Source organism: Scleropages formosus, chromosome 20, assembly GCF_900964775.1.
Source record: "Scleropages formosus chromosome 20, fSclFor1.1, whole genome shotgun sequence".
Taxonomy (NCBI): Eukaryota; Metazoa; Chordata; class Actinopteri; order Osteoglossiformes; family Osteoglossidae; genus Scleropages; species Scleropages formosus.
In genome coordinates, this window is record NC_041825.1 from 20,681,168 (window position 1) to 20,706,833 (window position 25,666).

At 48.4% G+C, this 25,666-nt stretch overlaps 1 protein-coding gene across 1 annotated transcript; it reads left to right on the forward strand.

Annotated features, from left to right (window-relative positions):
- The first annotated feature begins 3,092 nt into the window (after nucleotides 1–3,092).
- pik3r5 (phosphoinositide-3-kinase, regulatory subunit 5) lies at nucleotides 3,093–25,666 on the forward strand. The gene is made up of 18 exons (XM_018762131.2): nucleotides 3,093–3,303; nucleotides 14,899–15,011; nucleotides 16,218–16,315; nucleotides 16,573–16,641; nucleotides 16,924–17,062; nucleotides 18,060–18,129; nucleotides 18,785–18,959; nucleotides 19,679–19,847; nucleotides 19,969–20,037; nucleotides 20,171–20,994; nucleotides 21,393–21,518; nucleotides 21,709–21,834; nucleotides 21,953–22,046; nucleotides 22,567–22,643; nucleotides 22,743–22,836; nucleotides 23,704–23,786; nucleotides 24,169–24,284; nucleotides 24,434–25,666. The coding sequence occupies exons 2-18, from the start codon at nucleotides 14,912–14,914 to the stop codon at nucleotides 24,579–24,581; spliced, it is 2,577 nt and encodes an 858-aa protein (XP_018617647.2). The 5' UTR covers nucleotides 3,093–3,303; nucleotides 14,899–14,911; the 3' UTR covers nucleotides 24,582–25,666.

Genomic DNA, 25,666 nt, shown 5'->3' on the forward strand with positions numbered 1-25,666 from the left:
GATGGTGAGCTGGCGATAGACATTCGGTAGAAACCGTACTTAATTTTAATTTTGATTAAATGCAGTTTCGACTTACGAAGAGTTTCGCGGATCGTAAGTCGGGGACCATCTGTACGAGCTTCTTTAAAAGCACTGACTGAACACGAGCGCGATACTTTGTCTCACATGAGGACATGACTCCTGTTTAGGGAAAGAAAACAAATGGGTTCCTTTTATTTTGGTGTTCAGTACCGCTTTCGTTATTATATGAACCTTAGAAGCAATGAGGAATTAACAGAATTTCCCTCACACTGCTGAATATGAGAAGGTTTGTGGAATAAATATAAAAAATTAAAAGAAAACATAAAAATAATAAAATTCGCGTTGCCCACAGCAGCCCTTTGCGGAGACGGGCGCAGCGCACGTGGCGCTAGATGGCGCTGTTTCGCACACGCTAAACTGCTCACCCCCATCGCCAGCGCTGCCCAGGGATGCATTTCATTACACGGGAAAGCTATAAAATAAAATAAAGGTCTTTTATATTTTTATTGAACGCTTTTACGAGTGTCTTTAAACAAATTACTCCGCTATTATACAAATTACCAGGCGCGAATAAAGCAACTGTACAACCCTGATGACGTAATGATTATGATTATGATAATGGTAATATTTTTATTTTATTACAACACAGTTTAGTTCATTGTGCTATCACGGTGTAGATAAAACATCCTAAAAATACCCAAATGCCGTAACTGCTACTTAATGTTACGCTGGTAAAATGCGCAGCGTCACAGTCGACGGGCCCGCGTGTCTGGGCTGTTGGTTCGGACGTAGGTTTGATCCCTCCTCGTGCGTATGGAATTTGCACGTCTGCCCCATGTTGTGTGAACGTGTGAGTGAAGGAGCGTGTATGTTGCCCTGTGACGGGCTGGTGTCCCCATCTATCCTAACACCCTGCGCGGTTTTCTTTAAAGTTGTCCAAACATAATACAAGGTGCCTCCGCCAAAAACTTGAGAAGCTCGGTCAGCCTGCTTTCTTTGCAGTGATGAATTATGTTACATCCGTCATTTCCCCTAGTTCTTACAGGGAAAATATCCCCTCTGTATGCGAATTCAGTACAGGGCACACTTTTCTGTCCACCTTAGCACTGCAGGGCAAGGACGTCCTTTATTTTTAATTGTTGCAGATCTGAAACATTTTAGCCTCGCTGTGAGTTAAGTCTAAGTACAAAGTAAAAGAGCAAATGTGTTCGGTTTACACATATGCCTTCGGGAAGGACTTCCATTGTGTGGGAGGACTGTCTGTAGCACCAAGAAGGGGACAATTGTCTTCCTGATTGTTTTCCTGTCAGGTGCTACCACGCCACGTCTCTACTGATCACCGAAGCGGTCGCTAAACGCCGGACTAAACGGCCACTGGAACTGGAGCGGGAAGCTCCGGCCGCACGGTGTCCCGCGCAGCGTTCAGCTGTCGTCCAGATGTTGTCCTCCGGTTCAGTGCAGGCAGCTTCACAGCTTCTTCTGTACGTTACGTTTATCGGGGTTTAGGAGAACGAGTGTCATAAAACGTCCTTGCTCGAGGAAGATGCCAAACCCCTGCCCTGCCACCATCTCGCGGACCCCCGCTCTCGCAGTAACCATAACCCGCTGCTGCTCCGCTTGGTCCCGGCTCAGCCGGACATCTTCAGGCTGTGGTCCTCAGGGCATAACGAAAACCAAGGGTTCTTGCTCTCTGCTCCATGGCTCCACAGACAAGCAAACCAAATAAAATACACGCGCCGCGTGCCCGTGCGGCTGTGGCCCGACACACGAGGAGGGGAAAGTTTCACGGAACGGCCTGAATGCAAATTTCAGGCAAAACAGCATCTCAGGAAGTCAGAAGCGGGTGATGCATTCAGCGAGAAGGGCTCAACGTGACCTGCAAGTTGGACCTGCTGTTGCTGCAAAGCGATCTCGTGCAAAGCTGCCAGCCAGTATGTATTTCACGTATGTCCTTCCAGCAACTCGCCGTATAGCCTGGACGGCATTGTGAGTTTAATTCGTGAATTATAGAGGCTACGCCACCAGCCTCCGGCACATTAATCACACTTTTCACTGTGTCAGAAAGAAGGAAATTACTGTTTCACAACCATCTTCTCTGTTATTCTGATGGGGGGTGTAGAAAGCCAGGAAGTCACCAGATGGGACTGAGGCAAAGTGTACATTATGATGACAGAGTCTGCAGCCTGCAATGTTTGCGATATTGCGCTATTTTTGCAAGCACGTCAATATCTGCAGCTTCCACCTGTGCTCCGTGTCTCTTAGTTGCTCTAAAGGCACCGATTTCCTGAATATTCCCCGGCAAGAATGTCAAATGACCTCATAGATCCTGCAGGTTCATAAATGGAGGTCCTTTTCAACCTTGAAACCCAGGTTTTGACTTAATAAACACCTCCGCCCCCCGCCACCGCCACCTTGAGAGAAAAAAAATCCTATAAAGATGACAACATTAGTAGGAATTAACCTGAAAGTCCTTCACCGTGTGATGTTGCCGTGTCAGGCGGATCATATACTACAGCTGTAATTCCAGGTATTTTTTTCCCATTATAGGGAGTTTTCTCGCACTCTTAAAATAAATCATTCAGGGGACTGCACTTTGGACCCATCCACATATGACCCTAACGTAAGCGATTCAATCAGTCACACTTCCTGACTCTTCCTTTGCTTACGTGTCATTTTCTTGGCCAAGAGGACTTCTGACACATCTTCGACGTCTCGTAGTTTCAACAGTTTTCATATACCTGCCACCTCCGCTGCTTCCTCCTATTTACGCACAGCGATGCCAGAGCATCCAAAATCAATCAATCTATCTATCTATCTATCTATCTATCTATCTATCTATCTATCTATCTATCTATCTATCTACATGTTTACAGACTTGTTTATAGAATTATTCGCTCATTCGTTCAGAATATTTTTTTCCCCCAAAAAACAAGGCATATCAGTGAATGAATGAATGAAAATTAGAGCAAAACGACATCTCCTTTCAGCACACAAAAGTGTAGCTCCTCCCTTTGGTTAGAACACAGTGTGGCTTCCTCCTTTCGTGCACCTTTATTTCAGTTCCTGTTTTGCCAGGAGCAGATTCACAAGTCTGTTTGTGCGAGGACTGTTTTGTCGAGGTTGTACAAGGGACGGTCGAAGGATGCGGTCGCGCTGCTAGCCTCCGGCGTACAAATGAAACACGGCTGGGTTGAGAAGACCGCTGTAGAACAACCGGATTCGAGATCCTCTCCGACTCTGAAGTCATGGTGCGAAGCACACAGCACTTAGGATAACCACAGGGTAAGACACCAGCCACTTTCCCCTCTCTCCCGTAACCATAATCCTCAATGTAGAGACTTTTTCCATTTTCTCTTCGCAATATTCTGCAGCTGTTAATTCCAGGGACAGTCATTGAAAGCTTTCTTTAATTTACCTTTTAAAATGTTCCATTGAAATGTACGGTCAGTCAAGCATATTGGACCCTTATGTGTCGTTAAACCTTTCTTACTGTAGCGTGACAATATCACTCTGCTTTTACCCCGATTCGGCCGCATGTCGTTCTTTCTAATTGTTGCTTTGGCATCTCCTGTCAGTAAATGTAACGCATTCTGACGGGAAGAGGGGATGGAGATAGTTCCTGTAACGTGGAGAACGTTATCAGTCCAGCTGAGTTCAGGCAGCAGGTGTGTTCCTTATATGAAGGAGAACAGAGCTTCTGCAAAAGGACCCGGTCTTTTCAAAACCAACGGATGGTCCGCACTTTTTTTATAACCTAAAGTGCCAAAGTGGTTAATGGACCGACGTCCTCTCCGGGGTCTAGCCCACCTAGCCCCGAGCCCGGACATTCCTGGTGAGACTCCGGACCAACGCGACCCTGATCGGGACAAAGGGTTCAAAAAGCGAACGAGTGAGTGAATATGGCAGGATAAGTAGTTAAGGAACCTGACATGTGGCCAGTAAGTTGCAGGTTCCAGTAACTGAGAGGGCATTTGCCGCTGTACCCTTGGAGCTTTCTCTCAAAGCTACACCTGACCAAGAGGACGACGGTGTTAGCCAAGAAATGTCCATCGTTTCCTCCTCTCTTCTCCTGCTCCCGCTCCTTCTCTCGAGAGTCTGGAACAGTCTACGTGTGAGAAGTGTCCTTTAAGAGAAGCCGCAACGTGAGCGGAGGTTCGCGCGGAGCTAACGCATGTTGAAAGTGAAATCCAAGAGGCGGCGCGGAGTGCAGTCATAGCAGCAAAGACCTACACGCTCTGCACACCAGTCACATTCAAGTAGCCTTAATAGTATAAGTGGTGTAGCAGCAGTGCATTGGCCAGGGCGTTTTGACGGAAGTCATTGGTCCCTCTACTCATTCGTGTCACATGTAATGTACCGCAGAGATGCATCGACTTAAGAAATTGCTTGTCGGAGGAGAAGTGGACGAACGTTATTGATCACCTGTCGAGGGGGGTGTTTCGGCACGACCATCGGTTGATGCCGCGCAGAGGACGTCGAACCGTTGCCCTGGTGATTCAGAGCGAGAAACGTCGCTGTGCTTTTCAGAACAGTTCGTGTCAATCGGTTGTTCCAGCGTCGCTATGCGATGCCGGAGAGAAACCCCAACGTGGTCACCAGACTGAGGAGGACCCGAATGCAGTCATCCTCGCGGTGCCACGCGTCATCACGTTGCCAGCGTGCGAGAATGGAGAAGGCAACCCGAAGCATTTGTCCGTCAGCATCTCTGAGCATCCTGGCTATTGAATACGGAGCTCTCTTTGTCTCCCTCACAAACTTTCCCGCTTTTCATGCCTAAATCGGCCGTGGATGCCAAACATCTAGGTGCATTTTAGCTAAATTCGACTAAATGCACCGAATTACGGAGCGAAAAACAATGGCGGTTGAAATAAGTGACACTTTAATTAAATTTATGGGCTACAATGAGAAAAAACAGGCCATGGCAGTTGGCTTAAATGCAGTCCTTTTAAAAAGTGTGACTGTTCCTGTTTCGATGTATATTTCAGCGTCAGATGAACACGTGAGCATTCAAATTAGAGTCGACAGAAGAATACAGCGAAATATCGTAATTATATAACTAGAGTAACTGAGCCAGTTAAATACTAATATATGTTATGTGTATATATATTGAATGCTAATAATTTGTGTTAGATTATGTACGGTTGGAAAAGCTGAATAAACTGAGAAGGAAGTAGCTTCCTGTACAGCGCCCCCCCCAGCATCACTTCTGTGGAATTGACAGTAAAATTGAGCCATCATTCAAAAAGTTCTCTGTGAGGAAACAAAGGAACAAAATAACAATCCAGTTGTGTAAGTGCACCAATGTGCGTGTCCCTGCGGCCGGAAGAACAAAGCTGTTACTTTACATACTACTCCTGTGAATGGCCTGACTGCTATTTCGGATCGTAATCCGAACATCTTTGTACAGCTTTGGGTCCCAGGATGGGAACTTTGAGCTGCTGCTGTGAAATATCTTTGCTCTGTCACTTGGGATTTAAGTTGCTTTAAATTAATTAGTCAGTTTGAGGAGTTTAGTAAAAATATCATCTATGTGCTTTACGAGAAAATACTTACGGTTCTTCGTCGTTTCATAGAAAAGTGTAAAAATAAATGTGTTTAGTCTATTTCTATATGTCTGAATTACTGTAAGAGCAAAAAACACCTTCCAAGTGTCCACAACCAGTTAACGAAGCCAGATAACGACTTGGTCAAGTAATGGACTAAACCTTGGTCAGATACACCTGCACTGCATTATTCTTCCACAGTAAAGGTGACGAGTCTGTCTTCATCACCTAAACCGATTGTACCAGGATGATCTGCGTTTAATTCTATGGCAAGGACACTTGAACCTGTACTTTGAGTGTCCCCGAGCCACGTTGCGTTGCTTCTTACCCTGAATCACCTGCCATGACCTCTGAAGCAGGAGGTTTGTCGCGCTGAAATACTCTTATGCAGATGTTTACATACACAGGTTTGTTGCTATGGAAACCTTAAAGGGACTCCTGCTTGCTGCGCTGTAGAGATGCGGCGGTGCTGTGCTGCCAGATAGGTCAAAGAAGGTCAAAGAAGGTCAAAGAAGGACACACGATGCCGTGGAGGGTTAGAAAGGATTCCTCGATCTCAGCACCGCAGCGTTAGTTCATATCCCGTACAGGCAAATACCGTCACCATTAAACTCTTCAGGGGAACCTCATTAACGTGATTTTTTTCTCACTTTCTCAGTGTTTTTACCTAAAGCAATCCGTGCGCAATTTTCCAACTTGCATGCTCGTGCGGAACGAGCAATCCATGAGCCGTTTACCCGCGAAACGAAATGTAGCGGGACTCTCCCGGACCGAGTGTGAGCTCCGCCGCTTTCTCCAGAAGTGTCCTGTTTTCGTTTTTAAACAGCCTCCGTCCATCCGATTGCGTGACCGTGACGCCTTTCATCCAGCTTCTGAGTGAAATTGGAAACGGTGATCATCTTGCTTGTGGAACTCAGATTAGCAGAATGTGGTTTTCTGAAGCCCGTATCTATCGACAAGGAGCACAAAAGATGATAATCTTTTATATGCATCAGACGAACGCGTTTAATGTTTGCTTTTCCACGTACGCCAGCTGCGGGCCTGTGGCCTTTTGCACCAATCTTTATAAATAACCCCGGTGCGTCTCTCTCCCCAGCAGCGGAGACGTGAAAGCGCTCGCTTCAATCTTTTTGGCGCACTTTCACCTTTACTATTTTTAAATGACCGTTTTTAAACCAACTTGCTAAGATTTTCTCTTATTTTGTATAGCCACTCAGTTTCCCTCCCCTTGTCTTGAAGAGGGCGGCAGTTTTCTCTTGTAGGATTGCTGCGAAGGTATTTTTTAATTCTAAAATGTGCCCTTTTGTGTATTTTAGCAGGGCAGCAGAGGTGTCTTACCCCCTTTTCCATAAACTTCATCATTAATACCATGCAGAGGGAGATTTTTCGAGATTTTAGAGACATGTGTATCAAGCACCTCAGCAGTAAACGCACGAAGTAACCGGAACACATCCTCGGAATAATCAGGATATGTCAGCGGTCATGGAAACTGAGTAGCAGCGAACTACACAGCTACAGGGAAAGACCCACACTTCAGCCAGGACGCGGCTCGCAGTAAACGCGGTGCGCTGCTGCGCCGCTTCTCGCGATCGTGCAGGATGTTCAGCCCCGTTGTTCACAACCTCAGACGCAAGTTTGCTCCCGCAGAGACGGTCGCCCTGCTCGCACCGCTTTTCGCACGGCGGCAGAGTACGCGCTGGCTCTGTCGAGGAAGGAAAGTTACCTAGAGTTCTTGACGGCTCCTTGGTCTAATGGCTTTTCTTCTGACAGCAGTGCAACTGTCACGGCGGGTCACGTCAAAAGTGAGCAGCTTGCATCGCCCCCTCTTTCTCGCACCCTGGCATTCGGTCGGAGGGGCGGTGGTGTGGCGGGTTTGCCTGGATCCTGGCCTCTCGTGGGTCTGGGGTTCGAGTCCCGCTCGGGGTGCCTTGAGATGGACTGGCGTCCCGTCCTGGGTGTGTCCCCTCCTGGGTGTGTCCCCTCCAGCCTCGCACCCTTTGTTGGTGGGTTAGGCTCCGATTTGCTGGGACAAGCAGCTTCGGACTCTGTGCGTGTGTGTTATTCGGTCTGCCCTGTGGTTTTAATATGCGCCACCCGTAGTGACCCTCAAAATATTCTTTACACCCCCAAAACCGCTCGGTCTCTAAGCTGCGGCAGCACCAGCTGGCATTCGGAAAGATGACATTTGAAAAATTATGTCACCGGAAATATTTCCGACTACGTTTCGCATGCTGCGTAGCAACCAAAGAATCTCTGTCCGCACTCTCGATTATTTTAATTTTTAGCAAACGTCCGTTGCTCCCGAGCAATACCGTCGGCCGAACGTGCGCTTTCTAGAGCGGCGTCCCGTTTCCTCAGATACTTGGCTGTGCGCAGAGCCGGATAACTGAGCGACGTCAGGTAATCGCTTGACGCGACAAATGACGAACGCTCATTCCTACGTACGATTCTTTCGGAGTTCACGTGGCTCCGCTGGTACCTCTCCTCTGTTTTTCTCGCGTTGTGGCTTTTGGCGAGAGCTGCTCTGGCACAAAAAAACAAGTTTGCCTTCACACTATTATTCTGTGTCACACATGACATTTTCATTATTGCTCTTTTGCTCTTGATCTGACTGTACCGCGTTTGCATAACTGATTTGTATTTTACCAGCCATATGTCATGTATATCAGTTAATTTCACTCGCTTAGCAGAGCATCTTCGAAGTAAAAGCAACTTAGATATTTGTACGTCCTCCAATTATACGGCTTTATATCTGCGGCTAATGCCGTTCGCCTGAAGGATTTACTCAGAGGTGCATGAGGGCAACTCTACGTTTTTTTTTTACCCATAAGTTTGGTTCCAAAATCAGTATATGATGCAATGGCCTTTGGCATTTATCACATCTGCTATACGCAGAGGGTGTGTTCTGCTAACTCCTGGAAATAACATGTGCAGCGTTTTACAGATGAAGAACGGGAGGAAGTACACGGTGTGTGTATTTTTTGCTTGTGGATGTCATGTTTATCTTACCACGTCGATTTTCGAGCCCGGGTCGCTTAGAGACAGCGTCAACACCTATTTTAATATGACGGGGTGTCAGAAGTTTTGTAACATCGAAAGCAGTTGCTGCCGCTTGAACAACACACCCAGCCTTCCTGTTTGTTTCTCTGCAGAGGCATCTTATCTGCAACCATCCTTATCACCTTTGCTTGGTTACAGATTCATAGCTATAGTAAAGGACTGTAGAGTTAGGTTCTTTTTCTGAATTTCCCCTTAGCCATACACCCTTATAATGACCCAGTTGTTTAGATATTATTACCACACACCCACACACGCACGGGATGAAACCGCTTGTCTTCAGTGGGGTCACGGTGAACCGGAGGCTAACCCGGCAACACAGGACGCAAGGCCGGAGGGGGAGGGGACGCACCCAGGACGGGACGCCAGTCCATCGCAAGGCACCCCAAGCGGGACTCGAACCCCAGACCCTCCAGAGAACGAGACCTGGCCAAGCCGGCTGCACCATCGCACCCCCGTGCCCCCCTGACATTATCACCAGATTTGTTAAAATGTCAGTCTGCACGTACAAACCTTTTTGTCTCTCAGACAGGCACCTGGATGGGCAAAAGCATGAACATCAAATTTTTGCATGGATGTATGTACAGAGCTTCGAACCCTGTGGATGTCATCATTGATATTGTTTCGCTCGTTGGCTTTCATTTTATATTTTCTCTACTCCCTCGGCATCCTCGAGTGCTACAGCGCAGCTGACAACGATTCCCCTCCTGGTTTTACCTGGATTTGCAGCATCCCTCTCCCTCTTATATGAATAATCCTAAGGATCTGCCTTTGCTTTGTGATGCCACTTTTGGAATCGAAGAATGGTAAAAAATACAGGGTTTGTGCTCTTTTCAAAAGCCTTGCAATAACTCTTAGTCTAATAGCTCTCTGAAGGTGAATAATCACTATCTCATGTTTACCAGTGATATAAAGTAGTGGGGGGTGTTGTGGCACAGCGGGTTTGGCTGGGTCCTGCTCTCGGGTGGGTCTTGGGTTCGAGTCCCGCTTGGGGTTCCTTGTGATGGACCGGCATCCTGTCCTGGGTGTGTCCGCTCCCCTCCAGCCTCGTGCCCTGCGTTGCTGGGTTAGACTCTGGTTTGCTGTGACCCTTCTTGGGACAAGTGCTTTCAGAGAGTGTGTGATTTGAAGTTTTGCTGATATTTTTGTGATTATTACCTTCAGCGCTACATAAAATGAAGGTGCCATCCGTATATTCCTGCGCTTCTGTGTTCGCATACAGTTTTTAACATTTTTCAGGAAAATGACTGCAGTTTGAAATACCTTAATATCTTACGTACATTCTGCGATGCAGGGGTAAACAATTGTTTGAGGACGTTGGAAAAGAGAATTTGCTGACTGCAGCAAAACATTTGCTTTTTTAATAGATGCGTGTTGCTCTTTCCGATTCCTTTTTGTGAACTTGATTCATTTCTCAGTTCCTCCTTTAAAACAGTCCTCGTTTGAACCAAACATTCATTGCCACCAGTATGTTAATACTTAAAAAAAAAAAGAAAAATATGGGGCCGAGGATGAAGCCTTAGGGATAGTGATTCAATAACTTGTCTTTTTTTTTGGCGAAGGAGGTGGGAAATGGCTGTTTTATTGTTGCAGCAGATCAATGGAATATTACAAGCGATTAATTCTCAGTATGTTGTCCGGCGCAGACCTTAGGAGAGACCCGTTCTCTTGGCAGCTCCTAAACAAAAGGGAAGCACTTGCTGTAGCACATTATTGTTTGACTCCTGTTATTTCCTAAAGCCATCAAAATCTGGTTCTCATTGTTGGGGTTGGTGGGGGACCACCATTTGTTTATGGTGCAGAGGAAAGTAGTTCGGAATAGGTAGATGTATCATGCGCGAGTCCCCCCAGCACAATGTAGTACTCCAGCATTCGTGTGGGAGTCCATCGGCTCAGTGGATCACAGACAATGGTGCCGCACCTGCTTCCTCTGCCGACCCGGGGCACGGTCTTCCTGTTTGGCACTGCTTGGAAACGTGATGGGGTTGGGGGAGGCCTCGTGTGACGGCTCCCGTGCAAGGGTGCCACAAGGCACCCTTCGCGAACCTGCCGTAAAGTGGCTCGCGTAACGCGGTCTCTCAACGAGCTCTGCCGAACGGCCGCAGTCCCACCGGTCGTGATCCCGGGTGAGGTGCAACGAACACCAGCGCGGGTTGCGAGAAAACCTGCGGATGCTGGAACGGACGATGGCCGACCCCCCGCGGGACTTGCCTTCATTCATCCTGAGTAATTCTGTAATCGTTACCTAAAGCGGTTGCACAGTCCTGCCCGTGAATGGATTGTGTCACAATGGCCAGGGGCAACCCTTTCAGTAAGAGGGTCAGCTCATTTTAGATTCCTTCCTCTCAGGCCGTTTGTATATTTACTGACCCTTTACTTGATGCCCTAACGTTTTTTTTTTTTTTCCTTGTGTTTTCTGGTCATTTTCAAATACATGGCACTTCTCAGTAAAATTTTACATTTACTGGTGTGACCTGGGACTTGTCATCAGTTTTTTCCTGATGACTTGTCCGCTGCTCGGTCAAGTAGCATCGCTTCAAGCACCGGATCAGCGATCTGATCCTCTCCCGTTTCGTGTTCCGAGATGTTCAGCCTGCCCTTGAAAATCCCCTTCTGAGTCCAAAATTTGCATAATGTTGACGGAAGAAAATGAGCTATGTGAAAAACTGCCAACCACTGCTAATAAAATTCTAATGGCTTGCTCCCACATGGCAGAAATAAAGAGGAAGGAACTCAGTGGGGATCGGAGGTAAAGACCATCCACGAAGTTTATAATATCGCTATGGTAAGTGCACCGGTATAAGGCGGCATGTCAGCTTCCTGATCGTTTGCATCCCTTGTTGCAAAATACTGAAATGTGGAAGTTCACTTGTTGACGTTCTAAAGGACATGCACACATCCCCTTATGAAAGGCTATGACTTCATAATTACAACACTTGAGCACAAACACGGCTGAGCACAATGGGTTGCTATGTCTCCTTGTTTACATTGCGCTGGATAGAGGATCTAGCCGCTTTCATAAGCGCTTTAAAATATTATGCTTTACGCTAGGCGTGATCATAAGCGGTTAAATTCGTGCGAGAGTCTTGAAACGATGCCGCTGGCGTCACGCGCGGTTCTCCGCAGAGCAAGCGCTGAGAAACGCGTGAAAATCCGCGTTTTCCGACGTACCCTTTCAGAAAAATCGACACGCACCCAAAAAAGTGTGAGTTTTTCCTCTTCCTTCGCCGCGGGGACGTGAAGCGGTCGACATCCTGCTTTGCGCCGGGTTCAGAGGTTAATCGTGTCTGGAGCTGCAACGTGGAAGCTCTTGCCAAAGGTGTTAGTTAGATGGGGAGCGGAATGAGAGCGGTTTCGCGGTGTTGTTACAAGCCCTGGCTGGGGCTGCGCACACCTCCCCCCTGGGGTGCCTCCGGGTCTCATTAATGAGGGGAGCTCCCCGTCGGCCCTCGCTGACCCCGGCAGCCCTCGGCTTCCCCATCCGCCGTCCGCCGCAGGAGAGGGGTCGCGCTCGCCCCGGTGACCCCAGCTGCACACAATGATAGCTTCCTGTCCACTCTGCGTAAGAAAAGCCCCTGCGGGCTAATAATAGCCCCCCCCCACCAGCCCCTACAGCAGCGGGTGAGCATAAAGCACGAGGGTCATAGTGCTCCAGCCCCGAATTTGAAACTGGCCCCAATTAGAGAGGTCCCAGTCAAAGGCGCTGCCCGGCAAGACCGGCTCAAGGTGCGAAGCAAGGCAACAGGAGCACGCAGTCCGTGCGCGGAGGTGTGTTCGCTTCCTCCGTTTCAGGCTCGATTTTGCTTCTCCGAAAAATTATACACAGCCGCCCTGGCAAAAGGAAGTACATTTCACATCCAAATAACATTCAGTAACAGGACGCTGTCAGCTGAAAATCCCGTTATGGTTTGAACATAAAAAATAAACAGTTACTGAAGTCATTCCCTCATATATTCATATTGCAGATTTATATATTATATTGCAAAATGAAGTATTTTTTCCTATTTACTTGGTTCAGTGAGTTCATGTAAATGAGTATTTCCTCTTCTGGACTTTACTGTGCTTCACTTGGAGCTCTGCGGGTTCAAAGAACTTCTAGGGAAAAAGTCTAGGAGCGAGTTGCAAATGATCTGGCTTCCCACTTACAGTCCAGCGCAATATTCAAATGGACTTTTTCTTTCCTCTTGCTTTCGTACGGCCTGATGGACAGGCGCAGCCTGCTTATTGATTCTGAAGGAGAACAATAGGAAGCTCACCGTGAGACTGTGGAAGTCATTAGTCACTGCCGCCGGTGTCCTGGAGGGCTGAGACATCCCAGTGACACCAGTTTTATTGGTTATCACTTAATGAAAGCTGCATGAAATTTCTTGGTCTTGCCCATGTGATCACCACCATAATGATTTTTTTTTTTTTTTTCACTCAATCAGGTTAGTTTTAAGTACCATGCATCTATTTTCTGACCTTTGACTTTGAGTCACTTTGAAAGACAAGTACCTATTTCCATTATTACTGGTTAAAACTCCAGGGGGATTTTTCTTGATTTTTCAGCCCAAATTTTATGAGTTGAGAAACAGAGCAGATGAGTTTTTGGCCACAAAAAGCGCTTCCCTTTAATATTGTTCTTCCGTTAGATGTGACATCCAGTTCTATATATAACATCTCAAGCATCTGCGTCAAGTGAAACAATTGCCACATTGTGGAAAATGGTACGCTGCACTTTTTTCGCCTTCCTTTTTGCTGCTGCTCTGATTTTTTGAGGTTTTGGAAACACTTTGTGTCATGAAAAGAAAACCAAAGACCAGATCATGGGTAAGCAAGTGCGCGGTCTGCCCTGTCGCCCCAAACCTAGAACCTGCAGGAAAAATCCAGTGTGTGGCAAATGTAGGAAGTCTGCTGTAGAGCAACAGCGACAACTTCCGCATGTGTTCGTCACTGGTTTCACTGCCTTTCTACATGTGGTTTCATATAGCCTCGATTCCAGCGGTCCATCACATTCCTGCTTGACAACCCCTGGTGGCCCACGGTACTGTACAAGGGGGCTGCCACGTTAATTAAAAAAGTAATTATTTACAACTGTTGCTATAAGAGGCTGGGGAGTGTAGTGGGTTTGGCTTGCGCCTGCTCTGGTGGGTCTGGGGTTCGAGTCCCGCTTTGAGGTGCCTGGTGATGGAGTGGTGTCCCATCCTGGGTGTGTCCTCTTACCTTATGCCCTGTGTTGCCGGGTTAGCCTCCGGCTTGCCACGACCCCGCTCGGGACCAACAGTTTTAGTCTGTGTTGTGTGTTATAACAGGCCAATATTTTGTTTCTGGATATAGACATAATTCAATAAAGCCAAGACAAAAGTTAAGCCATGTGCAGTTATTGAAAGGAACTGTCTCAGCTGTAAGGATTTATTTATTTATGTATGGTGAGGAAATGGAGAGAAATCTCTGGAGCAAGTGGACCTCGAACTTCTGAAAGCATCGAAGGGCTTCTGCTGTAGACCAAGGGAAAGCTATGTGTAATTTTGCAGGCAGCACGTATGTGATAAAATATCAGTGATGATATATACACATTGATAACAGAAGCATCTGGTGCATAAGGTGTAAGTGTGTCTTCTGTTGTAAGACCACAGATGTTTTGAATTGAGACAAAGGGTAAAGAGCTAACAATTACGAAGTTCATAGAATCCTTGTTTTCCGTTTTCTCAGAATGTCATAACAAGCATTTTCATAGGAAAAGGTCCGCTGCGATGCAAAGCAGTTACTTGGTGTGAGATATGAAGGTATTTTGCATTTAAAAAGAGGCAGGATGATCCTCCAGTGCAGCCCATGGACCACGGACCACGCCTTCCGCGGGTCGGAGGGGGCGCCCTTTCGGATATGAGGGCTGTTTAAACACTCCTCACCATCAGAGCGAAGACACTGATGCTCGCTGTATGATAGCCAGTGTATGGGTATATTTTTTGCAAGTGAATCATGAAGTGCTTAACTGCACAAATAAAACTGCACCAAATTAGCAGCCTGAAGTAATAATTGGTTATTTGAAGGAAACTGAACTCTGACGACCTCCAGAAACAGCGTCAGATCCCGAACCAAGTAAATGACCTTACATGCCGACAATGTGCTTTCTGATCTCTGGAGTTAGGCTGCTAGACTCTTGTTGAAGCATCTCATATTAAGAGCCTGACTCCAAGGTACAATAGCTGCTCCCTTCCAGCATTGTGAACTCTGAATTCTTTGGCCGCCAGCGTAACTCTTCAGCCGCTTCCATGTGACGTCTGCTCCGTCTTTGCAGGAGGCGAGCCAAGATGCAGCACACCACATGCACGGAGGATCGCATCCAGCACGCTCTGGACAGGTGCCTGGATGGACTGAGTCCAGGCTACGCTCTCACGCAGTCCTGGAACGGTAAGCCATGCCCCCTGTAGCCCTACCTGGCATGTCTGACTCCCCCTTCACTCTGGAATCCTTCACACTGCTACAACGCTTCTTTTACTCAGAAGCGTGACGTACGGCTACGCATCCCACCTTAGGGAAACGCAGCGCAAGGGCGCGCTTTTCGAAAAGCTCGGCTGCTGCGCGCAGCTGCTCTCAGAACTTGTCTTCAATGGCATTTTGCGTCGTTCTCCGCTGACGCTCGCCAAGTGTACATTTCAGCTGACGCCTTCGCACACGAGCGTGATTTTGTAACGGAACGGTGGATGCTGACGAACGGCTATTGAATTTTATCAGGTTAAAATCATCTCCGGAGCGGCAGCTCGGCTGCGGACGCGTGTCGGCGTCCCCACGTGCCGCGTGCTGTGCCATGACGCGACGGGCCATTTTCTACGAAAAACGCGCGCTTCAGATGGCTCTGATGAGTGCTTTTTCTTTGCCCTCGCATTCGGAAAGGAAGTCTTTCATTTAGCACGCTGGCTAGGAAGGAAGTAGCAACGGAGGCCCATGACTGAGTGAGGTGGTGGGGGTGGAGGAGAGTATGGGGGCGGGCGGTTGGCGGTGGTAGGGTAATGGGCGAGCGGTGCCACCCACACACACAAACAACCCACGTCGAGTGTGGTGTGCAGAGCCGCAGAGTGACAGGATTGCCAAAAATACAGTGTCATATGGCTACATTCTTACGACGATATTGCGAAATAAAGTGATTTTAATTAACAGCGCGGTTTTCGCTCGGCTCTTTCTTCTCCGCACTTAAACGATTGAGCACAGCGGCACGAGAACAAAGCACGTACACGTTTAGCCGGTGCACTTCACCGAGGCGACTTGCAACGTTAAGCTAGGTACAGTTATTTATCCATTTATACAGCTGGATAATTTCATAAGAGCAGTTTGAGGTTGGAGCCTTGCTCAAGGGTACTACAGCTGGAGGTGGGATGCAAACCTACAACCTTCTGACCTAAAAGCAGCATCTGTAACCACTACTCTATCAGCTGTCCCTACAGATGTCTCTATAAGTGGATGTACGGGAGCTCCCCCCAGCGTTAGGTTGACAGCATTCGCTCTACAACAGTTTGTTTGCAAAAGGACACCCAGGCTGTCGACGCGCTCTTTGCTCAATGCCGCGCGTGAGTGTGTGTGTGTGTGTGTGCAAACATTGTGCGTTTGTCTCCCTGCCAGGGCTTTGCATGAACCGCTGGAGTCTGGAGGAGCTGGTGAGGCGATACCCTGACAACTTTCTCATCCTCCTCCAGCAGATTCTCAGGAAGGCCAGAGAGGTACAGAGTTCGAACCGCAACCGCCGCTCGACAACCGCTCCCCCCACAACTGCTCATTTACTTTCCCAAGGCGTGCTTGTAACCTGCTTCAGCATGGCTTTCTTGGTGAGCTGTTCGAAAGAAATAGCAGAGAGGGCTGCGTTATCCCACTGAGTCTGCTCCCGAGCTGGTGGATCGTGTGCTCTTTGGCGCCCCCTGTAGACCGGTCACCTTCACTGAATATTCTCCTTCCCATAACCGCCGTTCATTTTCCGCAGGTCCAGGAGCTGTGTCAGTATGAGCTGGTGGCGCCGCTGGCCATCATGTTTTCCTCGACTCTCCTGCAGGTGAGACCGATGCGCTCAGGCCTTCCCTCTGCACTCTCACTCTCAGCCCCCCCGGCGAGACGCTGCGGGCTCTGTCCCGAGAGCGCGCAACCAGAGCGCCATCAAGTGCCTGCAAACAATCCCACTCAAGTCCTCCCAAAATGTACATTTTTAGCATTGGCTTTTTCTTCTGGCTTTGTGTCCTTCGCTGTGTTTCTTCCACAACTCCTTAAAGATCCTGCTTGTGAAGGTCCTCAAGAAGCCTCCCCCTGTTCCTCCTAAAGGCCTCTGCTGTGCTTTCAGACACCACACATCCCTCCAGACAGCCAGCTGCTGCCGGAGGCCTATGAGGTGTTCCACCGCTTCCTGACGTGGCCAGAACCGTACAGCGGCGTGTGCCGGGAGCTGCTTTCTGTCCTCAGGCTGGAGCTCAAAGCGCCAGGTAACCAGGCCCTGACCCTGTCTCTGTCCCCCATAGCTGGTCTGGTGCTAATGGCCTGATGGTCTCTGTCATTCCATCATAATACCATTCACAGGAATAATCTGTCAAAATAACATTTACACAAAGAACGTGTGGAAAAAACCTGTTTTGTCTCCTGCCATCTAGTGATGAAAATCATTATTGCCGCTGCCGAGTGAACATGAACAGCATCTGATTTTCAGCACACATTTCCTTCTATTCATCTAGCTGACGCATCTCGCACTGTTAAGCTATCTACGGTTATCTACCCATTTATACATCTGGGTAATGTTACTGGAACAATTTAGGGTAAATATCTTGCTCAAGGGAGCTACAGCTGGGATTCGAACCAGCAAACTGAAGGCAGCGACTATAATAGCTACATTATCAGCAGCCGTGTTGTAACCTCAAAGGAACTCACTCACTATTGTCTAGTGCAAGGTGGCTGTGATCCACAGCCCATCCGGAACACATAGGGTTCTAGACCAAGCAGGCTACACCCTCGACAGGATAACAGTCCATCACAGGGCAATCACACACACATACACACAGAGTAAGGGCAATTTAGAAGCAAAAATTCACCTGAAATACATGTCTTGGGATTGTGAGAGGAAACCAGAGCACCCGGAGGAGACCTGCTCAAATATATGCAGCAGTTACAAAGTGTCATATCAGAACAATGTGCAAGTTACTTTCAGTTAGGGTGTCTGTGGTGCACATGAAAATGTGAAGGACAAGTAATGCAGAAGTTAAGGACATTTTTAGGTCTGTTTCAGGACCAAAAGCAGTTTTTAAAGGCTTTCTTCCCAGAAACGGGTTCTAGCACCCTTGTGCAAGTTCACAAGATGGTTCGAAAGTTTTACGGCAAAATACCAAGCTGTATAAATGGGCAAACGGCCTGTTGCTTTTGCTTAAAGCTGCAAAATAATGAAGCATCATCCTTTTTGAGAGGAATCCTAAAGTCCTAATGCTCGTGCAGGGATCTCCTACCAGAGGCTGGTGAGGGAGGAGCAAGGCCTGATCACGTCCAAGCAGCGGTCGAAAACTATGTGAGTATCGTGACGTAACTTTCTGTTTCTCTAATGCAGGGTCTTAGTGTAGCTGCTGTTATTCTGTGATATTTTGTTGTTCTGGTCAGTATGTTATTCACCTGTGTTCATGGCAGATCAGCTGTTGGCCGCATTTCTGCATTCGCTCTCATTCATTGCATTGTTTCCTCCCGGCTTATGTAAAAAAATGAAAGCCCCATGTCCACTTCTGCTTTTCTAAAATTTTTCTGAAACGAGGAAGATGATGCTTGAGGGCTCGAAGGGCTACGATCCCCACAAATTAAACCAAGCATGAACCGAAGAGGCTTCCTTTCTGCAGAGCGCATGCGACGCACGGCATGCACGTCGATACCATTGCGCGTTGGGGAGCCACAAAGCAAAACAGATGTTTAGCTCGGGAGATTAGGCCTCCTGAGGTTTACCACCTCGAGGCAGCGTGCGGAGGCAAACTTCGACCGAGCGCAGCGATCAGCAGGAGTAAAAGGCCGATAGCACGTTCCATAGAGAAAAAAAACAAAAAGAGAAAAACTACATCGGGCGCATCTGCCAAGGAAAGAGTGGGTGTGTTTTCCGACCAAAAGGGATGCGTGGAAGGTGTATAACAGCGTGAATGTGTGCTTTCCTCTACTGCCGCCCCCTCACCGTGCTCTGACAGGACGGTGCTGCTGATGAACCCCGTGGATGTGCCGACCGAGTTCCTGTCCATGTCGGAGCAGCTCAGCCACATGCAGCAGTCCCAAGAAGAGGCCTACGTGACCCTCATCAGGCACGCGTACCAGGCCACGCTCGGTGCAAAGTACTCCCTCCACGGCATGCAGAAGGCCCTGCAGGTACGTGGCGCGAAGCATACAAGGTGCACTTCGTCAGCCACGGGGCACGGGCCAAGCTTCGTGCTAACCGGAGCGCTGGGTTTGTTACGAGGTGGATGTAGGATCAGATCCCGGAAGCACAACTGCTTTAGTTGCCTACGTAGAAAGCACTATTTCAAATGGAGGCTGTTCACGTTACATCAGTGACCACTAAAATTAAGAGAAAAACACGGCACGAATGAAGTTCAAAGAATAAAACGAAAACACGTTAGCTTGTTGGGTGTTCAGCAGGGTTCAGTAGTAGAGAAGTATTTTTTTCAACACATACTGTACATGGAGTAATGTAGCGTATCGCCTAGTTTTTAAGTATTGTGTTAGGGTGTCAAGGTGCTGTCGATGTTCAGGCATACGCATCGAATCCAGCTCAGTCTGTGTGGAGTTTGCATGCTCTCCCCGTGCTTGTGTGGGTTTCCTCCAAGTGCTCTGGTTTCCTCCCACACTCCAAAGACATGTTTCAGGTCAACCGTTGACTCTAAACTGACTTTAGAGCGGCTAGCCGTGATGGTCTGGCATCCTGCCTAGGGTGTACCCCTACTAGCCTAGTGCCCAGAAATTCCGGGGTTAGACTCCAGACTGCAGAAACCCTAACAAGGAAAAGTAGTTTTAAAAAGCGAGTAATGAATATATTGTGTCGTATATTAAATTGTTTAAATGCCGTTAACTTTCCTGTGACTCTACAGTCCAAAAGTGTGGAAGAGTTGGAGAAGATCTTCTCCAGTGTGACCGAGCTCTTGGAGACTTCTGCTTCCATGGAGGACTCCAGTAAAGCCAGGGTCTACCTGCAGCAGGGTCTGGAGGCCCTGAAGGATAGAGTCGGCATCCAGGTTTCGAATGGCAGGAGGTCCGAGGGTGAGGGAACCGTCAGCCCCGCACAGGAACTGATTTACTCTAGTAAATGAAGTTTAATTTGTTCCTTCTGCTCTCTATGAGCGTCTGCTAAGTGTCAGCTCGCTGTTTCTGTTTTGCCCAGGCCTGCTGCAGACACTTCCATTGCCCATAGCCAAAAGTTACATGTACAAGTGGGATAAGGACAATTTCGGTAAGAAGCTTCATTGCCTTGTCACTAAAAAAGTGCTTTACACCTGATCATCCAACATCATGCCGGATAGTACCATTCTAACCGCTGCGTCAACGTTATGCCTTAGTTCATTGTGAATTTCTTGCACTCACAGACATTTTGAACAACATCCTGAATGTTGAGCAAGAACTGGCGACTCGGATTCCTTGTGGAGATCAGGAGGAGGAGGAGGATGAGGAGGAAGAACAGGAGGAGCAGGACGAGGAGCAAGAGGATCTGGAAGAAGAAGATGACCTGGAAGAAGCGGAGGCTGTGGTCAACGGCTGCATGGACCACAGGGCGTCGACCATTTCCACCTTCTCCACAGTTTCTAAAGACTCCATGTTTTCCACCATCTCCATCATCTCCAACTGCTCCATGCCCTCGGTAATGTCGGTGGCCTCAGGGACAGACAGCGACTTTTGCGAGGACCCAGAGGACAGCCCCCCCGAGAGGAGCAGCAAGTCGAAAGCGCGGCTTAGCAAGCGCTTCTCCATGCTCTTCAAGTCCAGGAGCAGCCACTCCCTGAATCGTGCCAAAAGCCTGGGCAGCCCCGAGACCAAAGACTTTGTGGCGGTGCGGTCCCAGCGCTCCAATTCGCTGCCCCAGCAAGCCAAGCTCCTCCTCCCGGAGCAGCAACAGCAGCGACAGAGCCCCAAGCCCGTGTGCTTTCGGAGGAGGCCCATTCTGAGCTGCGACGACGACGGCAAGGCCACCACCCTTCGGGTGGTGGTGTTTGGGGCTGACCATGCTGCCGGGAAGGTGGCTCGAGCTTACAGCAACCTTCGGCTGCAGGAGAGCGCCTGCCCCCTGCTCACCAGGGTGTTCAACCTGCAGTTCTTCTTCATCCCTGTTAGGAGGAGCTCTAGTAACTCCATTGCAGGCTGCCCTAGCCCCGGCAAGCTGTCCGAGAGCCCGCTTCGAGGGAACTCCTACACTGTACGTATGGGTGGCCCCTGAGCAACATGGAGCGAGATTTGATAGCTGCCGATTAGGGAACCTTACCTGATCAAGAGGCTCTATTTGTTTACTGCTGAATGTACTGTAAGATGTGAACATTTGTCTGGATCAAAGCTGCCAAGCCGCTGAACACTGTAATAATCCACTGAACTGAATCTGAATAAAGATCTAGCTATAGGATGAGGCCAGAAGGGATAAACTTCAGGCTGTTCATTGCAGTGTGATTAAGGCATCTAAGGAGAGCAAAATGAAAAGAGTAAAAAGGATGAGATTAGTGGATATATAAGAGAAGGCTCCTTGGAGGTGCATCCAGAGGTTTCGCCCTCCACATGGGTCCTCCTCCGTTTTCACACTGCTCTATGAAACACCCTCCACAGGAGCTGAGCTTACCCACCATTGAGGACAGCACCAATGACATTGCGCGCTTCATCGGCATGCTGGACCCCTGGTACGAGCGCAACATGCTCAGCCTGCTCAGGCTGCCCGTGGACGTCTTGTGCCAGGTGAGAACTGCAGCCTCTGCATTCCTCTGAAAGAGAGACCACAGCTACCCCGAAGAACAATAAGCTCACTGTTCTTTTTGTTTTAGTCGGTGGGCATGAGCATTCGTCTGACTAAGCACTTTCATTGCGTGTCTTGCGCCCTGGTGACTCATGGTCATGATGAATGACATGCCTCCAATGTCACGTACAGCAAACCACGAAAGCAGAAAGTGACTCCGGCAGCTCTGGCGAGCGTCCGTCCATCCTCGCTGACCTGGTCCTCTACTACTGTCGCAACGCAGGGCGGCCCGTTCTAGTGCAACTCTACCAGGCTGAGGTGAGGCTCACTCCCTCCACGCCCCACCTCGTTGCCAGTACAAACTGTACTTTTACAATGGTAGCTGTGCAGCCTGGCGCACAATTAAAGTTAGAGCACTGTATATGTCCTGGTGCAGCTGACCCTGGCTGGAGGGGAGAAGAGGACAGAGGTGTTCATCCACTCCCTGGAGTTGGGTCACGCAGCTGGAACGCGTGCCGTCAAGGCCTTGGGTGAGCAGAACTATCTCCTCAAACCACAGTCATTTTCATTTCAGCTCCTTGGAAACACCTACTTAGTATCAGTGGTGAACATACAATAGACTGGTCAGGGTCCTCCAAAAAAATGTCGTCTTTTCTCACTCTTATTTCCTCCACTCGTGCCCTCGCGCTCAAATCCAGTACTTCTTGTATATCGACTAGTTTTCTCCTTACGTTCCATCCCTTATCGATGTCAGTCATCTTTATTCATAACGCAGCTCTGTGCGAAGCTCTAGAAAATATTTGTCTTCATACAAACCTGAGTCAAGTGCTGCTTTTAGCTTGACGCCCGTTATGTATTGGCCCATGGGCCTTTGTGTTCTTTAGATTGCTTTTTCCAAATGTATATTTGTGTCTGTAGTGTTAGAGTTAGATCAGAAATCACAGCATACACAGGAGCGAGGGGGTACCGCCCCGCAGTGCTTCTTCACGGCTTTTCTCAGCAGCCCAGCCGCTCCTCTGGAGTAAGCATTGGGAAATTTGTATTTTATAGGGGCCGCCAGCAAGAGGTTCGGCATTGATGGAGATCGGGAGGCTGTTCCATTATCCTTGGAAGTGGTTTACAACAAGGTAGGCCAGCACCCGTTTGCCGTTGAAAATGTGATACGTAGGAAGCCCTCGCAGGGAACGGCTCTCCTGTCAACGCGGTGTCCGCAATTCTCCTGCCAGGTGGGCGTGAGCGGCCGAAGCCAGTGGCTCCGAACGGACAAAGTGTGCACCTCCATCAGCCTGACCAAAGCGTGCAGGAGACAAGAGGAGCTAGGTACAAAATCGCTTTGGCAAACATCTTCCCGGAGCTACCAGGAGATTGGTTTAGTCCAGTGATTGAGCGACCTTCAGGTTCTTGAGGACTTCAGTGCCTCCGGGGTTTCAGAGCTGTCATTGAGTTAGCAAAGTCATTACACCTGGAATACCAAGTAAGGTTGCTTCGTGCCCAAAGAATTGAGGCTGAATGAAGTGGGGCGCAACCTTTACTTTAAAGAGTAGAGTTCCCACCGTTCGTCTATGCTTGCAGCAATACGAATGCACTGAGATGAAATTACTTGGGCGAAAAATAGCCCCTACACATCACGGAAAACATAATAAGCTCCATCACCGTAGCGTAACGTGACGGGAGGGCGGCGAACGGTTCCTGCAAAGACAAGAGGCTGGCAAGTCTAGTCCTAGACGAACCAGCTCCGCTCATTTACGGACAAGCTCAGCTCTTTATTTCCTTATGAGGGTAATTTCCGTGACGGCAAGCCGCCCCCTCATGTGCCTCAGGTTTAAATCGAGCGCTGATTAAAGTGCAGGTTGAGAACTGTCGGACTGCTACTCTCAGAGACCGGTGTGTGAGACTCCTGGGTTCAATGCTTTTCTAAATAATGTTACAGGATGTGGTTTTCCAAGTATAGAATGAAGTTAAGTGTACGTGTGTGTGTGTGTGTGTGTGTGTGTGTGTGTGTAGTGCCTGCCAAGAACAATCCCACAATACATTTCTCTCGATCAAAGCGCTTTCATTGCATTCTGACTTGCCCCTTGGCTCAACTGAATTAAATAACTAACACGAATGCCATACGGCGGCGATGGCCCTCGTATGAAATTACAAAAGGGCAGCGGAACATTTTCTCACACTCTGAACTCCCTTCAGATTCAAAAATGGAGCGTCTGCAGCTGACGATGACGGAAGTCTTGAAGAGACAGAACTCAAAATCCAAGAAGGGCTACAATCAGGTGAGCAGGAAGCACGTGCGAGCGAGAAACGCTTGCGGCAAACAGGATAACGCACGGGGCGGCGGAATCAACAGGGTGCTTAACCCAGAAAAACAGGCATTTCATGTGGTCGGTGCAGCAAAGAGCTCCGAGCAACAAAAACACACAAACCGAAACCTAACCGAGTTCCTGCGCTCGGCTTTCTAAATACCACCGCCATCTGAGCGGCACACCTCGGCGTACGGCGCGAACGCCGTTTGCAGGAGGACTCGGCTTGCGCTTTCCGCGGTGTTAACAAACGCTTGCGGTCGCAGCGCGTACTGTACATGACATGAGCAAACTGTCAGCGAACGGATGCGCGGGGACCGACGCGTTTCTCTCTCTCCGTCTCGCCCATCATCAGCAACTCTCCACCACGGAAGTGAAGGTGGACAAGGTCCAGGTGTTTGGCTCCAGCAGCACCACCTTCCCCGTGTGTCTGGACCAGGATGAGAAGAAAATCTTCCAGAGTGTCACCAGGTACTGCGAGACACACCTGTCAGAGCGTGTGTACATGTACCTGTTTGCGTGTGCGTGCGTCTCAGTTGTGATCGCGTGCGTATTCATGCGTCTCTTTGGACATACTGTGTGTGTGTGTGTGGCTGACTCTGTCTACCTGCTCGACACAGGTGCGATGTGTCTGTGTGCTACAAGCCCGACGGCACAGCGGACCGGAGGCTGCGCAGGGTTCTGCCGAGCCACACCCCGCCCCCCAACCCCACCTTTTGCTCGCTCCTCTGCCTACCGGTCGCCACATTCGGAGGGGCTCAGCCGTGACGCCCCGGGACGTTCGGCCTGAGAGGGGCGCTAGAGAGCGCCGCAGTTTGCCGAGGCCTGTGCCACTGCAATGCAAAAAAGAAAAATGTACATACGTGTAAATCCAAAACCTACCACTTGATTCGTGTATTAATTTAGAAAACTGAAAAGAGACAATAACTGAAGAGGGGGGAATAACCTTTCTGGAGCATTTGAATTAAATCTGCCGGAAGACTTTTGGCACTGATTTGTTTGTACATTATATTCAGTTCTTGTGGACATCAATCATGTTGATTCTAAGGGTGTAATTTGAGATTTTTCATATTTATCTTCTCCGTATGAGAGTTTATAGTGCCACTGATGGCGGGTAAAACGTGCAATAACTTTAAAACGTCTTTTTGAATCTGACACAAATACCTTTAAAGCCACTTCTCTTTGACTCCTGCACAAATTGTTATAAATACAGATGACAGTAAGCATCACTGTAAGACATAAAGGGTGCAAAAAGTGTGTGTGTGTGCGTGTGCGTGCGTGTGCGAGGGTGTGCGAGCGTACATATATGTGCATTCACTCACATTTGAGATTTTTTTACCATTAATTGCATAAGTCAATATCTTTGTACATAAAGTAATTTATTGTGATTTTTCACTTCGCGTCGTTTGCAACGCATATTAACAAAATGATTGTTGACCGCCTTGTGTGGTTTAAAACTAAACATCTGCGCAGATGTTCTGAAAGAGATGAAATGGCGCATAAAGTCCAGACTGATGAGAGGAATAGAGGCTGCACAAGACGATTTCACGCTGGTGCTGCGTTGTCTGTCCACAAACTCATAGTGCTGGTTTCATCAAATCAAACCAGCCAGTGGGAAGACAAGCAAATGCGGTACATACACGGTACAGTCGCAAGCAGGAATGTTCAATATACTTTTGTGCTTTTTAAACAATGTGTGTTGAATCTTTATACATCTGATTCTGATCTCCTTCTCACCAAGGTCAAATGTGCTCCATCTGACTGAAGTTCAATAATATGATGACAACCATTATGTCAAAATGTATATACAGTACTCTGTCTTATGCACTAATAAAAAAAAATTGCCTTGAAAA

Bases quoted from the DNA above. Each gene is read 5' to 3' on its own strand.
- pik3r5 (XM_018762131.2), top strand. From the start codon at position 14,912: ATGCAGCACACCACATGCACGGAGGATCGCATCCAGCACGCTCTGGAC. The intron at 21,835-21,952 runs GTGAGGCTCACT...GTCCTGGTGCAG, and splicing joins TGCAACTCTACCAGGCTGAG to CTGACCCTGGCTGGAGGGGA. The intron at 22,047-22,566 runs GTGAGCAGAACT...TGTATTTTATAG, and splicing joins GCGTGCCGTCAAGGCCTTGG to GGGCCGCCAGCAAGAGGTTC.